This window comes from Glycine max, chromosome 8 (genome assembly GCF_000004515.6).
Source record: "Glycine max cultivar Williams 82 chromosome 8, Glycine_max_v4.0, whole genome shotgun sequence".
Lineage (NCBI taxonomy): Eukaryota > Viridiplantae > Streptophyta > Magnoliopsida > Fabales > Fabaceae > Glycine > Glycine max.
This window is the reverse complement of record NC_038244.2, coordinates 20,339,144-20,355,324: the sequence shown is the minus strand read 5'-3', so window position 1 is coordinate 20,355,324 and position 16,181 is coordinate 20,339,144. Positions and strand designations below refer to the sequence as shown.

The following is a 16,181-nucleotide window of genomic DNA, read 5'->3' as shown; positions in this document are numbered from 1 at the left end:
ATCCATTTAATGCATGGAGACATTTATAAAACAATCCATTTAATCCTCATAAGGAAAATTTCACCCTTAATTCTTGCAACAAAGTCCTAAATTCTTTGATCCATTGAATTATGTGCATTCTTTGGCCTGAATTAAATTGTCCATACTTTACTGATGTTAGTATCAATGAGACGAACACTACCAAAACCATGTTGTCCCAAATCAATGTCCTATATGCGTTAGACTCATGAAATTTGAGAAAATGAAATGAGTGATGGATTTTGCGGTACTCATTTGCAGATCATGGTTAGGAACAGAGGATTAGGTCGTGCCTTAGGTCAGGTCACTCGCAGAGGTGTGGGCAGAGGAGATCATGATGATTCCGATGATGCTCCACAGCGTCGACGACCTACTGCATCCTCACGGAGGCAACGAGTCGCTGTGACTGCGGATCACGTCGAGGAGCCAGTCATCCCTAACCCAGATGTTCAGGATGACCCGATGGAGGCACCAGCTGCTGTGGAGGACATTCCTGCGGACGCATGCGCAGAGGCGGCTGAGGATCAGCCTCAGGGATTTCCGGGTGGTCCGAGCGACCCATCTGTGCTGACAGCGTATACGGATCATGTTGCTTGCAGCGTATGGACGGGAGAGGTATTTATACTATTTATTTTTAGTTACTTGTAAATTATACTATTAGTTTTCCTTTAAATGATAATTTTAACGAATTTTGCGTTCCTTTTATACTTCAATTCAGGAGCGTCCTGAATTGAAGTTATCCTCGCATGGGAGGAAGGTCCATAGTTTAGGCAGGTCTGTCCCTGCCATTGAGGGACTTATCACTGGTACAGGACTAAGTCCTCTGATCGCGTGTTCGGTAGACACCGGCGATTGGGGACTTTTGTCCGCGTTTGTGGAGCGGTGGCACCGGGAGACGTCTAGTTTCCATCTCCCGGTGGGTGAGCTCACCATCACATTGGACGACGTCTCGTCTCTTCTCCATCTTCCCATTATAGGCGACTTTCACGCATTTGAGCCCTTGCACGTGGATGATGCGGTTCAGATGCTGGTGGACTTGTTGATGGTGTCTCCAGAGTCTGCTAGGGCTGAGACAGTCCAGTGTCGCGGACCGTACGTACGCCTGCAATGGGTACATGAAGTATATCAGCACTGATGCCAGGCAGGTCATTGGACAGCCGCGGCTCGTGCATATCTTCTTCACCTGTTGGGTTGCACTCTGTTTGCTAACAAGAGTGCAACCAATGTCCATGTTGTCTACTTGGAGGCCTTTCGTGACCTCAGTATGACAAAGAGGTACGCTTGGGGAGTGATTGCTTTGGTTCATATGTACGACCAGCTGAACGATGCATCCATGAGCCACAATCGACAGCTTGGCGGTTACATCACACTGCTGCAGGTAACAAATATGTTTTTCATTCATTCAGGCTAAACAATGTTCAACTTTAAATTTTGTTACACTTTCATTATTAATGTTTATAATTTGAATGTTACATCTGTAGTGCTGGATTTACGAGCACTTTCCCTCAATTGCGGAGTCCACCGCTGATCAGGACTACGACGAGGCTTCTTCGCGTGCGTGCAGGTGGATTGCGACAAAGAAGACCGTGAAGAGCATTCGCACGCCGTCGTATAGGGAGCGCCTGGATCGACTCCGAATTCCGGATGTTTGTTGGATCCCGTATGGGGAGCATCGGGAGGTCCGGGACTTCCATGTCAGGTCATGCTACTCCGGTCTCTTGCGTTGGGGGCCTATTGCTGTGTATTACCGATCGGAGAGGATCGTGCGGCAGTTTGGTTGCACGCAGACCATTCCTGCTCCTCCTGTCGATTCATGGGTCTCGTATGATGATATACTCGACATGTGGATGCACTACGAGGATCATATCGTACCTGCAGGTGAGGTGTGCGTGGTGCCAGGGGCGTGTTCCAGTGACTACATCGACTGGTTCTTCCGCATCTCTCATCCTTTCATGACACCAGGCCACGCAGTAGATCCTCTGCCTCATGGTCACGCCCCGCAGCCCCGAGTCGTCCCTCGGGCCCCGCAGGCGGATATCCCTCGCGTGCCGAAGCCAGGAGCATCGTCAACATCTATGGAGGAGCCCAGACATGCAGTGGTAAGTAATACTAATAATTTACGTCATTTACCTCAATATTTGCATAATAATTTGTGTAATTAGTTTGTTTTGTATGTAACAGGAAGTTTGTGATGACATTGCTGAGCGGTTGGAGCGCCATCTGAGTCTAGGGGTGGTCACGCCTAGCTCATCGACACATGAGGTGATCGAAGAATGCCTCAGATTGGCCAGGAGTGTCACACAGGACCATCTAGTATACGTTAGGTGTAGGCGCAGTCGGCGCACTAATCAGGCTTAGTTTATATACATATTTTACATTGATATTCCTTGTATATACAGATATTGTACATGAACTCATTTCATGAGTATTGTTGGTTTTATTTATTTTCATTACTAATGTTAGTTTTATTTATTTTCATTGATTGTGTATTCCATTTGTATCTATATACACGCGTGTTATAACTTTAAATATAATTGAAATAAAGAAGTTGAAAAGGGTGTAAAAAAAATAATTAACCAAAAAATGGACATCATTCGTTATCTAAGATCGTATATAACGTACTAATATTTTTAAATTCTCTTATAATTACAATTTTCCCACTTATACTAATGATCATGTAAAAAAATGTATTGTAAAGTAGTTAGTATTTTAATTTTTTATATAATACTAATTATTTTTTTTATATTCTTTATAATATTAATAATGATATGATTAATTCTTTATGATATTATCTTTTATGTATTTATTGATTTTTATTAATATGTATAAAATAACCTTAAATAATAATTATAATGGGACTGAGTAAGTATTTTAATATCATCTTCTAAACAAATTAATTCTAAAAAAATATATTAAAAAATTAATTATTTATAATAAATCAATATTTATAAGAATATATTATATTTAATAAAATAAAAAATAGATTTAATTATATTATAAATAAATATGTTATATTTAAAAGTATATTATAATTTTTTTCCTCTTTAAGATCAAGTTGATCCGTAAGAGACTTCCGGATGAAACTGATCCGGAAATGGAAAACTAAGCCAGGACAATTTTGGCATTTTTCAAGAATGCTGGGTGCACCTAGCAACACTCTAACTTTAATATCAACTAGATAATTTAACAAGCTATAATATCATAAACTAATTGTGAATTACATTTTATCTTCAAAATTCCAATATACTTTTAAAATGTATATGATATATCATTTGTTTATAATATAAAGTGATGGTTTAACAAGTTATAACTTAATATCAGAAATTAATTTTAAATATATATATTTTAAATGAATGATAGAAACATATTTTAATCATAAAAATAAATCATAAATCATGTATGTAAAAGTGACATTCAAAACTTATCGGAAAAAAAAAGTGACATACTAAAAAGATATAAAAGATTAAGTAAAATCTTTAAAAATACTATTGTTGAAAACAAAATTCCTAAAAACACCATTCGTGAACTATTATATATATATATATATATATATATATATATATATATATATATATATATATATATATATATATAATACAGAGAATCCTCGTTTTCGTGCTGTTTGGGTTAGTGTTTACACTGTTTCTTGCTTGGAAGAGGCTCTCCCTACACTACAGGTTAGAAAGTCTAATTCTACCTTGTGTTCTGGATATCCATGGCGATTACTGTATTTAATTATATTTATTTTTCCTTGGCAGAGCATGGTTTCTACTTTCTGTAGTTCAATTTTGTTTTAATCTACGATATTTCATCATTTACATTTACATGGTATCCCTGCTTGGCGGAATAAATTTCAACTGTTGCCTCTTAGATGATCTCTATCTTTTTGTTTTAAAATATTAACACAGCGAGGGAAAGAAACTCCTGCCAGGGTCTGTCGTGTTTGTTCTTTGTAACCATAACCCATGTTTTCCTCATGTGTTTGATTGAAGGGAAGAAGGGAGGATTTTTTATTTTTCCTCTTTGGTTAAAGAATTTAGAATTGAGAAGAGGAAAAATTATTTATGGGACTGAAATTCTTCTCCTACAATTTTTGTCCCCCTTTTAATATGGGAGGATTTTTAATTTTTTGGTCTGTACTGATTAAATTACTCTAATATCTTTAGTCTCATCCCTTTCATTAATATTTATAAGGGTAGGAAGAGGTCCTTCTCTTTCCCAACACTCCTTTTCTGTAAGCCAAACAATCTGTTCAGGATATCTAGTTTTGTTTCAGTGACCTGGATTTGTGATGGGTGGAAGTTCTATTGATGATGATTGGGAGCTCACTTCCTCATCTAATGAGGTTCGGACAGTGGTCTTAGTTGGACGTACCGGCAATGGCAAGAGTGCAACAGGTAATACCATTCTTGGAAGGAAGGCCTTCAAGTCAAGGGCAAGCTCCTCTGCTGTATCCACCTCATGTGAATTGAAAACAACAGAATTAAACAACGGACAAATTGTTAATGTTATTGACACCCCAGGTAAAGGCATGGTAACATATTATTTAAGGAATGTATGTGATTGTATTGTTTCTTGGAAACTTTGTCACATCCATCTGACCTACAAAGTTTCACAGGATTATTTGATTTGTCTGCCGGATCTGAGTTTGTTGGTAAGGAAATTGTCAAATGCATTGATTTGGCCAAGGATGGGATCCATGCTGTCATTGTAGTGTTCTCGGTTAGAACACGCTTTACTGAGGAAGAAGAAACTGCTCTACGGAGCTTGCAGACATTATTTGGAAGCAAAATTGTTGATTACATGATTGTGGTCTTCACTGGAGGAGATGAATTGGAAGAAAATGATGAGACACTTGAGGATTATTTAGGCCGTGAATGTCCAGAGCCTTTAAAGGTTTCTATGAACATTCTAGATTAAATGCATTCTTTTTCTATTCATTAGATTTTTAACCTTGTTGTAAGCTGTTACTGTAGGCTAGTTTTCTGGTTAAGCTGAATCATGAGCTCACAAATCTTTGAACATATTATATTTTTAGGTCAAAACTCTGGTTAATTCATTTTGTCTTTGTGGAAATTTTTTATATGCAAATTGTTAGTGTTGCACATGTGTACATCCAATGTATTTTTTTTTACAGATACATACAATTTATTTACGCTCTCAATAAATGGATGACCTAAAACTTTAGCATGCATTGTTGAACTAATTTTCCAAGTGTCACAAATCGTTACACGTTTTTGGATAAGCTTTTTTTTTAATAAAAAAATGTACTTTTATTACATAGCTTGTTTTATAGTTTTTTTTCCCCACAAGCTACTTTTTTAACTTCTGAGTAAAGTAATAAAACTGGTTTTATTTTGGGCTTTTGTGTTTTTTCTTCCTCTAAAACCAATCTAATTATAAATGTTAAATATATTTTTTAATTAAAACTTATTTTTTCTTAAGAAAATCTCAAACAAACAGGCCTAAACCCCCATCTGATGCTATGTGGAGATTTAAACTTTTATATGCAGAAAGATTGGTGCAATCTTTTTAGTTAATGGGCTTGTCTTTGTCATCTAGCTCTTGTATTACTCTGGGCGTCCTTCTTGTATTTGTTATGAATTTCTTATTGGTATTTCTTATACAAAAAGTGAAGGATATCCGAGTTGCAGAATTCTTTAGAATGCTTAACTTGCCTTGTTTGCATTTTGGAATAACTCTTTAGAATAACTCTGTCCTGCCTGAATATATCTCAGATTATAGGAAAGTCCATCTGCCGAATCCCAAATGGGAAATTCCTAGTTTTGTTGATCTTCAACTAAAATATTGAATCTAACTATACTGTAGGAAATTCTTGTTCTGTGTGAGAATCGTTGTGTACTTTTTGATAACAAGACTAAGGATGAAGGGAAGCGCTTTGGACAAGTTCAACAACTTCTCTCTTTTGTAAACATGGTTTTATCTCGTAATGGTGGACGACCTTATACAGATGAGTTATTTACTCAACTGAAGGTGAAAGTTATGCAAACTTCAAATCCTGGAAAACATTATATGATATCAGTGAATTCATCAATTCATTCATTTGACTGCAGAAGGGAGCAATGGAGCTGCATAACCAACAAAGAGAGGTTGATTCTTTAAAAGGATATTCAAAAGGAGAGATATTGGAGTTTAAAAAGCAAATGCAGCAAACATATGATGAACAATTAAAACGAATTACTGAGATGGTACCTTTTTTGTCCATGTTTTTTTATATTAACCATTTTATCTAATTTGATGTCATTTAACTTATTTTTCTTGCAGTTAAACATGGTGATACTTTCTTTTATGTTATTTAATTTTCAATATCAGCTTCACATATGTATTGCTGCGTATTGCATGATAAGCAATTTGGGTTAATTAAAATCAGCATTTACTTCGTATTTAAACTCACTGAATAGTTGCATTCATTCAGGTAAACTAGTCTTGATGCTTTGACATGAAGATGTGATCTTAAGGATCTAATATTGCTTCAATCTTGTTTAATATCATAGATTAAGTTATGGGGGACAATCTTGTTTTTGCTGTTTCATGGGTCATAGACATGTACATTATCAATGGGCCTTGTGAATTTGCGACAAGAATAGAACAGACTTGTACATCCATTGTTAGTCATGTAATGTTTTCATCCACATGTATATAGGTTAGGCATGAGTGAGCTCTTTTTTTTTTTTTTGCAACAAATGTTAGTTATTAATTGTTAGTTTTTTATTAGTAGAGAGAATCAAATCCACGACCTTTTCCTCTCTCCCTTCTCTTTTTACTACCAAGTCAACCTTATAACTCCTGGATGAGTGAGCTCTTAATAAGGAGTTTAGAGGGTTAAAGGATTATTTATAAACGGTTCCAGTGGTAGTAAAGGAGGCTATTTAGTCAAACAGGAGAAATTGTAATGGGAAGACATCTTTTGGGAAAATAACTGAAGCTGAGACATTCTCAGTTGGGAGAAGGGGACACCCCATGTAAGAGGAGATTCTTTCTCTTGTAGTCTACACTTGTGAACACAAACATCAATCTTTCTACCTTTTCTTTCTGTTTTCTATGTTAGTTTCCATCTTAAAACCAATTGGCATTAAGTGAAATTATTCAACAGATATATAAGTTCGACTCAAAGAATTGAGGTAGGCGATGCGGGACTTCCTTACATTCTATTCCTTTAAATTCTTGTCATGCCTAATCCAAGAGTCTATCAAATAAATATCAATATATGAATTGACCTTGGGTTAAGATGTTAAAAGGACACACTTATGCTATAAATGATTTGGAAGGTCTGCATAGATGTAATTTCAGGGCATCGGATCTAGGAATTTCTCATTGGTAAAATATTGTTATTCTATCTATGGGTTTACATGATGTGACATCTGCAAGATAGGTAGAAAAATGGGGCTGAAGTTCTGTCTCTTTTTTTTTGGGGGGGTGGGGGGGGGGGGGGGGGTGGGGGGTTGGAGGTGTTAAGGAAGGATGTATCTGAACATCAAAGTTTTAAAAGAATGGACACCTTATCTCCAACTTTTACTCAAGTCGAAAGGGAAAGCTGTTGTTATCTTGTATAGCAAGAAAATGACAACGTCAATTTGATATGATTATTGAGTAAAAGGGTGAACATCAAAGCTGTTGTTATCTTGTAATCTCCAATTTTTGTTAGATTTTACAAATATGGGGGCGAGCCCTGGTGCAGCGGTAAAGTTGTTGTGCCTTGGTGACCTGTTGGTCATGGGTTCGAATCCGGAAACAGCCTCTTTGCATATGCAAGGGTAAGGCTGTGTACAACATCCCTCCCCCATACCTTCGCATAGCGAAGAGCCTCTGGGCAATGGGGTACGAAGTTTTTTTTTTTTTTTTTTTTTTTTTACAAATATGGGACACCTAGAATGTTTGTGGTAAGGTCTGTTACACTGATTGGGCATTGAAATGAAGAAATAAAATCCAGAAATATAAGCTTGATCAATCTTTGTATACGAGAATTGGATAGGATCATAGGACAAGTTAGCTGAAATTGCTAAAAAGGGTGAGCTGATGGACAGTTTCCTTTTTCCCAAGGCTATGAGATATTTAATGTAGTCCTGCCCCACCAGTTGGTTGATGTAATGGGGAAGCATATACGTCTGGCTAGGATCTTTTGATTTTCAGCTTGCCTATGGCTGTGCCATTATTTTTATGCATTCTACTTTTTGGTGTTCCAAGCTTGTACTCTTGAAGAAGGTCCTGACTCCCACCAGTACATGTGGCGAAGCACTGGACAGTGTTGACATAATAAGTGGCGCATTACCCCTAATATTTTTGTTTTGGAATAATTTATATGGTTTTGTAGGTTGAATCAAAGTTGAGGGAGGCAACTATGAGGCTTGAGGAACAATTGGCAGAAGAGCAAGCTGCAAGACTTAAGGCGGAGGAGAATGCAATGTTAGCTCAAATGAGATCAGATGATGAAATACGAAAACTCAGAGAACATCTTGAGAAGGCACATGAAGAACTTCGCAAGCGAGGTGGAGGTGGTTGTGCCATTCTTTGATAGTAGCTACTTCAAACTTCAGAAGAGTTTATTTATGTTATTTTTCTCTTGGAGATCGTGACATCAAATAGCTGTTGCATTTGCAGGGTTAATACCTGAATAAGTGCCATGACTATTATGCAATTATTTTTATTCTTATGTTCACATCATGCATTATGAGATTGGAGATATTTTCTAATCTGGTTTTCATGCTTCTCACTCCAGTAATTTCAATACGAGTTATAGTGTTTTCTGTTAAGTTGTAGTGTGACTTCAATTAGTATATTTCTACTATTTGATAAAATCAACCGTATTTTGTTTTCTGTTATTGATTGGTTAACTTCTAAACTACTATAAACCAGAAAACTTGCTATTGTGATTGTGAGCTGCTCTGCTTCTTATAATGAGATTTCGGTTGTAATCTCTTGCTATGTTTAGTTTAGTACGGGTAAACCTGGTTATGAGTCCATGTTAAGAGTGAAGCAAATTGACTCAATGGAGATCCAGGATAGGAAGTAAGCAGTATCCCATCTTGTTCCTTTCTGCAAAAGTTTGTCCTACCAGCAGATTATGCCAGGCCTACGACTACGAGTATTGAAGCCTAGGAAAACATCGGAAATACGTAGGGAAAGTAAGGCAATATTACTGTCATTTTGAAAGGGAAAGAATGCTATCGTTCTTATGATTTTCTTAGGAATAGTAAAAGAATTGTTAGTTTTTTATCTTTTATTTTATTATACTTTTTTTCACCACTATTTAATTGAGATATTTTTTATTTATTTTTATGCTATGATAACTTTTAAGTATAAAAAATTATGTTTCTTAAATAGCGCAACTTTGAATGTTACAAGTTAAAAATGTTAGATACTTTTAATTCTATAAGGATTATATATTAATATTAATTTTGATAATACAATCAGTAAATAAAATAAATATGATTTAATATAAACATTTTATCCCTCTCTCTATACAAACTAGAATAGTTATCTTAAACGAGAGAACCTTTCGCTGTCATTTTTCAAAAGAATTAATTCAAAATGAACAAAATATATTAGGAACTAAAAAAAATGGATATATTGCAAGGACAAACAAAATAACAAGGATTAAAATTTAAAACCAAAAACGAGAATTTTAAAAGGACAATTTTTAAATAAAAAATTTATAAGGATCAAAAGTAAAAAAAAAAATTATATAATAGAAACCAAAAATATATTTAAGTTCTTCATAATTATAATTTTCATTTTCAAAATAACTAAATTTTCATTTAATATGTCTGATATATAAGAAAGATATTAAACGGTATCATTATGACTTGTATAAATTATTATACTATCAATAATTTTATACATAATTTTTATCAATCGAAATCCTGAATTATAATTATATATTAGGTTGATTATTTGGGTCAAATTTGATCAAAATTAAACATAACAAGGTAATTAATTTATTCATATATTGACATTTTTAAAAATAATATTACATTAATTTTAATTTACATTTCTAATTTCAATTTCTACAAATAAAAAATATGATTTACATAAGTATCAAATAAATTTTTATATATGAATTTTTTATCCTTCAAGAATCACAATTGTGCAATTTTAGTCTTTCAACTTCCTATTGAATCCCATAGGTATTACAAATGCACAGTTTTAGTTTAAGTTTCAATTGTGTCAATTGGATTTCCTAGATATTACAATTGTGCAATTTTATTCTCTTCATCAATCATAATTTGCTAATGTAACAGTGATGGATGATGTGTCACTCATAATAACATCACGTCAACATGGTCGCTAATTTAGCATGTCTATGAGGTCTCTGGTTCGACATGTGCAATTTTAGTCTATCATATTTCATAGTTGTGCAATTTTAATTTGGTGGGTTGATGTTGTAGACAAAAATGAGTAAAGAGGGACTAAAATTATACAATTAAGAAATTTGACAAACTAAAATCACACAATTATAAATAGAGTAAAGTCACACATTTATGAAACTTGAAATTAAAATCGCACATGCTAATTAGGATTCACATAGACATGATGTTGGCATGTTGTTATCATATAAATGTCATGTCAGGTGACACATTATTTAATAAATATGTTAGTAGATTCCAACTGACACAGAGACTAAAAACACAATTGTAATACCTAGAATACTCAATTTGTACAATTGGAACTTAAGAAACTAAACTTGCACATCCTTTGGAGATTCCAATTGACACAATTGAAACATAAAGACCTAAAATAACACAATTGCGAAATTTGAAAGGCCAAAAAGTGTAACTAGAAAAAAAAATGTTTGTATAAGAGTGTTAAGGGTGTAATTAGTTAGCATTTCGCTATGCCAATGCTCAAGAAGTGTAGCTGTAACTACATTCATCGCTAAAAATTGCATCCTGCCATAGCTTAGAAAATAAAAATTGTCAAAAGGAGCAGACAATCAGAAATAATGACCCAAAAAACAAATCAAATCCGTGCCATATATATACTCGTATTGAAAAAAAAAAATCAGTCACATAACTTCCCCCCCTCTTGAATTCAGCGTGTTTTTTAAGTGGATACAAACGACTTCCGTTTTTAACTAATCTTTCTTAACGGGAAATTAGCAAGTCTATGGGGGTTGTTGCGGGATATTAATAATATTGACAACCTTCAGTCTTTCATTTCTTCATGCTTTGAAATGTACAAATAAATCACCCAACCTGGTAATCTAATGCATTCAACTCACCCAACCTGGATTTTTATTTAACATTGAAAAAATTATATGCTTGAAGTCATTCCCCTATGCTGCTATGCATTACTGCTAACAGAAAATTTACAGTCAAGAATGCTTCTAAACTAATGGGGAATGAATAAACAAAAAGCCCACAATCCAAGAGACAGTGCATAGATATTGCATTGCTAGCATCAAATGGCGCAGAAACCTCTACTTGCTACTCGCTTTTCAGTTACACAAACTAGATATTGGAAAAAATACATACAAAAACCAATTTTACAGCCAGAGTGCCAGAAGCTTAGAAAGCAATTTAAATATCCTCTACACAGATGTCATAGTTAGCTTTCACAAGATCAATAGGAGGAATGAGATAAATTGTCTACACACTTGACCTTGACTGTATATAAAAATTTGATTGTATTCTTCCAATAAGGGGAACTAGAGATGTAACTGCAAGGAATTGTCTTGTCTAATAGGTCAGTAACATAAAGTTCTTAGTATTTTAGTTGTATACTACAGAAGGAAATCATAAGTGCACAGGACTATATAAAGACATGCAGAAAAAATGCATCTTGGAGCCACTGTGTAATGGAAGAAAAAAAGTTCAAAATGAATATTCACATCAGATAAATTTTTTATTAATTGACATCACCTTATTAAGTAGAACCAATATATGATTTACAAATAAGTATACAATAATAAAATATAAACTTGCCTCATCTTGCTCTCATCAAGTGAGAAGATGAGAATTGAACCCTAAATCCCCCCTGCTAAACCAGGAGAGGACCAAACGGGTGACAAGCAAATGCCTGAGTTCAACTCTTCAAACTAACCCATGCTAGATTTAAATGGTAAAAGAACATAGCCTTGTTGACATGAAAATGATGTGCATTTTTTCTATAAAGAAGGAATGAGATAAATTGTCAATCCCGCATACCAAGTTCTACCTCAAGTTCATCATCATCTTCAAACAGCTTCAAAAGGCGAGCATGCTGCTCTTCTCTCTTCTTCCTTTGCCATAATTTGAAAAGAAAAACACAGAATGCTATGACTGTCACCACACCAAGGAAAATAATAATTATCTTGAGCCCCACAGAGCTTCTTGAAGCATGATGATTCACATCTTTATTTTCATTTTTGGCACCTGAAGGGTTGTTGTCTAGGCCTTCAAGGACACACAATTTTCATAAGCCACCAATAAGGACAATACGCGAGGAGGGGGGGAGACCTCTCCTGCTTTCTTGTAAGAAATTGACAAAAATTAATGGATTAAAAATTTGGTTCATTCCCATGTGAATGATGTATAATGTTACAAAGTAACAACCCATACGGCCAAAGGCTTGGCCGTTAAATTATTTACAAGACAGAATAATTAGATTTAACTAACTTATAAAAAAAAGGGTGGAATTTGAAAAGCCAAAACATTTGATTCTCCTGTCCTCTATCCTACCAGGCCAGCTATCCAAAATAAAAATACCAGGTGAAAGTTTCACCTGCGAGATAACTAGCTTGATACAATCCTATAACTATTTGAACTTTGCCCTGGTAGCATTGTTAACAGTGACAAGCAAAGGATGCAAGTCGAACGTAGCGGTTAAATGAGCATAACTAGATCAAAATGAAAATATTAGAATCTCCACATAGACCACTTGTTCTATTTCATTTTAAAGAACAGAAAAGCCTAAAACCACAAATTGTTCCACACCCTCAAATCAGCAATGCATTCATGAAATTCTCCACAGAAAGACAACAAATTCAAGGAAGAGAGAAAGAGATACCAGAAAGGTGTTGCAGATGCAGAGAGGTCAAGGCCAGGAGCAATGGGTATTGCAGAGATCTTCGGACTACCATCATAATGCCTCTCTTCTTTTCTCTTCTCTCTGCGCCTCTCTCTCTCTCTCTCTCTCCAAAATCTAGTTGAGGTGTAACTTCATTCAACCGCGATCCAACATCAGACGTCAGCTACATTATTTTCTTTTCCATCCCCCTTTCCTCTACCGCACTCCAAAATTTTTAACCACTGAGAAATTAGTAGTTTCTCATTATATATACAGCGGCGCTCATAATAACTTCTTAAAAAAAATTTGATACTAAATATATAAAATATTGATAAATTTAAAGACAAAAATTTAAATTTTAATCTTCAAAATTGAAAAAATGCAAAAAATTCATTCATCCGTTAATTTTCATACATTGGTTGAAAGAACATACGTGATACGTGGGGACGAATTTATCAGGACTCTATATATTAAAAGATAAAAATGATTATTCATCTAAAATTTAATCATAACCATTGTAATACCCTGGAATTTCTTTCACCATTTATTTTTCTACACATGTAAAAAAATTTCATGTTAAAGACTAAATAGTGAAAATTTTATACCATGTAATTTGATTATATGAATGTGTGATTTAATTTATTTTGTGTGAGATATTAATTGTATAAGTTTAGAGGTAGTTTTCTTTTATTTTTATTGTGAATAATTTATTTAGTTGGTTGCAAAAAGTTAAAAACTACCTGAATAAAATTCCATATGTAGCAAAATTGCACTACACACTGAGCGACAATATAATTTAACTCGGTGTAAGAGTGTTACCTGTGTGAGGATCACTTTGGACATATGCAATCCTAGGGAGATTAGCACAATAACCTAGGCGATTAAAATAAAATTTACTAGTTTTGATAAAAAAAAGCAAAAATATTCATTTTTGGCAAATCCTACTATCCCCTTCCATTTTTGTTAGTTTTGCAAAAAGCAAAACTACCCATTTGTGGTATGGCTTGGAATGTTCAAATTGGTTGCCAAGGGGGTCATTTGAGTGTCACAAAGCCTTGTCAATGAGAGCCTACACAATGGCTTATGGGCCGTTGTGAAGAAAAAATCTTTTAGAGTATTATCCCTTCATTTTGCACGAAACTAAAGTTTGAGGGAGGGAAGATAAACTATGTTTCTTCTTCTTCTCAACTGGTTCTTTGTGTTCTTGAGTCACAAAGTTTAGGTAAATGAGCTTTATTCTTAATAGTAGACCTAATTCCTCTTTTTTTCTCTTGTTCTAGTTTCTCTAATAACTTAGAATTGCCATTTGTTTTACTCATGAAGGGAAACTTTGAAAAACTTGACTTTTCTTCATTCTCCTTCAAGATTTCATGAGTTCTTCAAAAGGTAAGGGGGTCTCTCCAACTCTTGAACCATGTGCTTGTTGTTGAACTTCCTTGAACATGTTACTTTGAAACGTTTGAGCTTGTTGTTGTGTCTTGAATCTCTGTGTTGAGTTATTTTCCTTGGTTTTAATGCCAAAAATAAATTCTTTGCATGTTAAAACAGAGTTAGCCTAAAATTTCACCCAAATCGGAGTTTCCTAGCAAAAGTTACAAATAAAATAAGTTTAATGACCTTAAGTAAAATGAAAAATCTGCCACAAATTTGGACTGAGAGTTACAGTAGCATGGACTATTTTTATTAAAGTTTTGACCTCAAAAATGAGTTTTTTAGGTTTGAAAATATACGGTAGCATGTAAGATTTGTGAAAATTCGACTCCCGGAACACCAAGAGTGCTAAAAATAATCTAGGAGCGAAACTATGAAAAACTGAGTGACAGAGAGATTTTAGATAACTTAACTTTGGAATCTGTGTCTTTGTATATATTATCTTAGAATTATTTATTTCTCGAAACTGTGGATTTATTTACTTTATATTGCTAAGATAAATGTGAGATCTGATGATTGATGTATGTTTTGAAACTGTGATATTTCTCTACTGATAAAATTACTGAAATGTGTGTCTATATTCTATTATGATTATTGAATGAAAAAATTGACAGAGTTTGAATTTTGACAATTATATTTGTGGCATGCGAATTCATTTTATAATATATATTACCTGCATATTGTTATTTTGTCTACATGCGTTGTGGTTTGGGTTCAGAGGTGTTTGACCCTCGACAAATTGTTTGTTATGTCTAGTTAGATAGCTATAATTACATTCGTTATGTTGTCCGATTATTTTGTGTGACAAGTGGTTTTACCGCTTAAGGGGCCATGACTGGTTTAATAAGAGTAGTACGTAGGCTAGAGCCTCATCTCTCTTCCTTGTTTATTTATATGCGTTCGTTGATGCACGCAGCACGAGCGCTATGCACGCGACACAGTGACAATATTCAAGAGGATTGGATAGAGATTAAGGAACTGTTGGTTGTATTTCCTTTTGTGAGGAGGTGAGGTTAGGCATGACAATGATACCCCTACCCGTGAGTATCCGTCCAAACCCGTCCCGATCTTGACAGGGAATACTCGAGTTGACCAGGTACGGGTTCGGGTTCGATGATTACCCGATTTTTTTTATTGGGGTCAGGGTTGGGGATAGGGATGTCACTACCCGTTCCATACCCATTCTCGTACGCGCCCTGATGATGAAATTATTAGTTTTATTAATTATTTGCTAATTTTATTTTATAATTTTTACATAATTTAAGATTCTTTTCATGATAATTTTTGTAGACAAATGCGCTACAATTAATTTATTGATATATAAGTACTTAAAAATAAATGTGTAACAATCAATTTATTGCTTTTTAAAATCAGATTTTCAATATAACTTTTTTACAAAAAAAACTTTTTTTACAAATCTGAACCGCGGACGGGGCTAGGACAAGAATACACGATACCCAACGGGTAGGGGGATGTGGTAACAAATTTTAACTCGTCGAGTATCGGGGACGTGTACAGTATATGTTGGGGAGTCGAGGTCGGGGACTAAGGAGGCAATACCCGTCCCCGTCCCATCCCGTTGCCATGTCTAGGTGAGGTTACGTGAGGAATTGGATGATGGACAGAGATACACTAGGGTGTAATGGGCGGAGAGGTTCAAAGAACCTAGGGGAATTAGCGAGTGATGACTACCCAACATTTGTTGCACTCATTTAGCATAGGTAACT

General features: G+C 34.7%; 3 protein-coding genes and 1 long non-coding RNA gene across 4 annotated transcripts; 3 read left to right on the top strand and 1 right to left on the bottom strand.

Moving 5' to 3' along the window:
• The first annotated feature begins 246 nt into the window (after nucleotides 1–246).
• LOC106799547 (protein MAIN-LIKE 1-like) lies at nucleotides 247–1,153 on the top strand. Its single transcript, XM_014778440.1, has 2 exons — nucleotides 247–633; nucleotides 737–1,153. Exons 1-2 carry the CDS (start codon nucleotides 247–249, stop codon nucleotides 1,151–1,153), a joined length of 804 nt encoding a protein of 267 aa, XP_014633926.1.
• On the top strand, nucleotides 296–2,376 carry LOC102668892 (protein MAINTENANCE OF MERISTEMS-like). Its single transcript, XM_041017753.1, has 4 exons — nucleotides 296–633; nucleotides 737–1,396; nucleotides 1,500–2,117; nucleotides 2,200–2,376. Exons 2-4 carry the CDS (start codon nucleotides 1,283–1,285, stop codon nucleotides 2,374–2,376), a joined length of 909 nt encoding a protein of 302 aa, XP_040873687.1. The 5' UTR covers nucleotides 296–633; nucleotides 737–1,282.
• A 1,238-nt stretch (nucleotides 2,377–3,614) lies between these two features.
• LOC100801425 (immune-associated nucleotide-binding protein 9) lies at nucleotides 3,615–8,729 on the top strand. Its single transcript, XM_006585679.3, has 6 exons — nucleotides 3,615–3,695; nucleotides 4,295–4,541; nucleotides 4,637–4,914; nucleotides 5,848–6,012; nucleotides 6,093–6,227; nucleotides 8,351–8,729. Exons 2-6 carry the CDS (start codon nucleotides 4,310–4,312, stop codon nucleotides 8,549–8,551), a joined length of 1,011 nt encoding a protein of 336 aa, XP_006585742.1. The 5' UTR covers nucleotides 3,615–3,695; nucleotides 4,295–4,309; the 3' UTR covers nucleotides 8,552–8,729.
• A 3,132-nt stretch (nucleotides 8,730–11,861) lies between these two features.
• On the bottom strand, nucleotides 11,862–13,268 carry LOC100803193 (uncharacterized). Its single transcript, XR_415608.4, has 2 exons — nucleotides 13,024–13,268; nucleotides 11,862–12,410 (listed from the first exon to the last, which is right to left on the bottom strand). It is a non-coding gene; the product is annotated as an uncharacterized lncRNA (long non-coding RNA).
• Between the last annotated feature and the right edge of the window lie 2,913 nt (nucleotides 13,269–16,181).

What these genes read in the sequence shown, in the direction of transcription:
- LOC106799547 (XM_014778440.1), top strand. Translation starts at nt 247, where the DNA reads ATGAGTGATGGATTTTGCGGTACTCATTTGCAGATCATGGTTAGGAAC. An exon ending in GCAGCGTATGGACGGGAGAG is followed by an intron (nt 634 to 736) that starts GTATTTATACTA and finishes ACTTCAATTCAG; the next exon opens with GAGCGTCCTGAATTGAAGTT.
- LOC102668892 (XM_041017753.1), top strand. Translation starts at nt 1,283, where the DNA reads ATGACAAAGAGGTACGCTTGGGGAGTGATTGCTTTGGTTCATATGTAC. An exon ending in GTTACATCACACTGCTGCAG is followed by an intron (nt 1,397 to 1,499) that starts GTAACAAATATG and finishes TTACATCTGTAG; the next exon opens with TGCTGGATTTACGAGCACTT. An exon ending in AGGAGCCCAGACATGCAGTG is followed by an intron (nt 2,118 to 2,199) that starts GTAAGTAATACT and finishes TGTATGTAACAG; the next exon opens with GAAGTTTGTGATGACATTGC.
- LOC100801425 (XM_006585679.3), top strand. Translation starts at nt 4,310, where the DNA reads ATGGGTGGAAGTTCTATTGATGATGATTGGGAGCTCACTTCCTCATCT. An exon ending in AGTTATTTACTCAACTGAAG is followed by an intron (nt 6,013 to 6,092) that starts GTGAAAGTTATG and finishes ATTTGACTGCAG; the next exon opens with AAGGGAGCAATGGAGCTGCA. An exon ending in TAAAACGAATTACTGAGATG is followed by an intron (nt 6,228 to 8,350) that starts GTACCTTTTTTG and finishes ATGGTTTTGTAG; the next exon opens with GTTGAATCAAAGTTGAGGGA.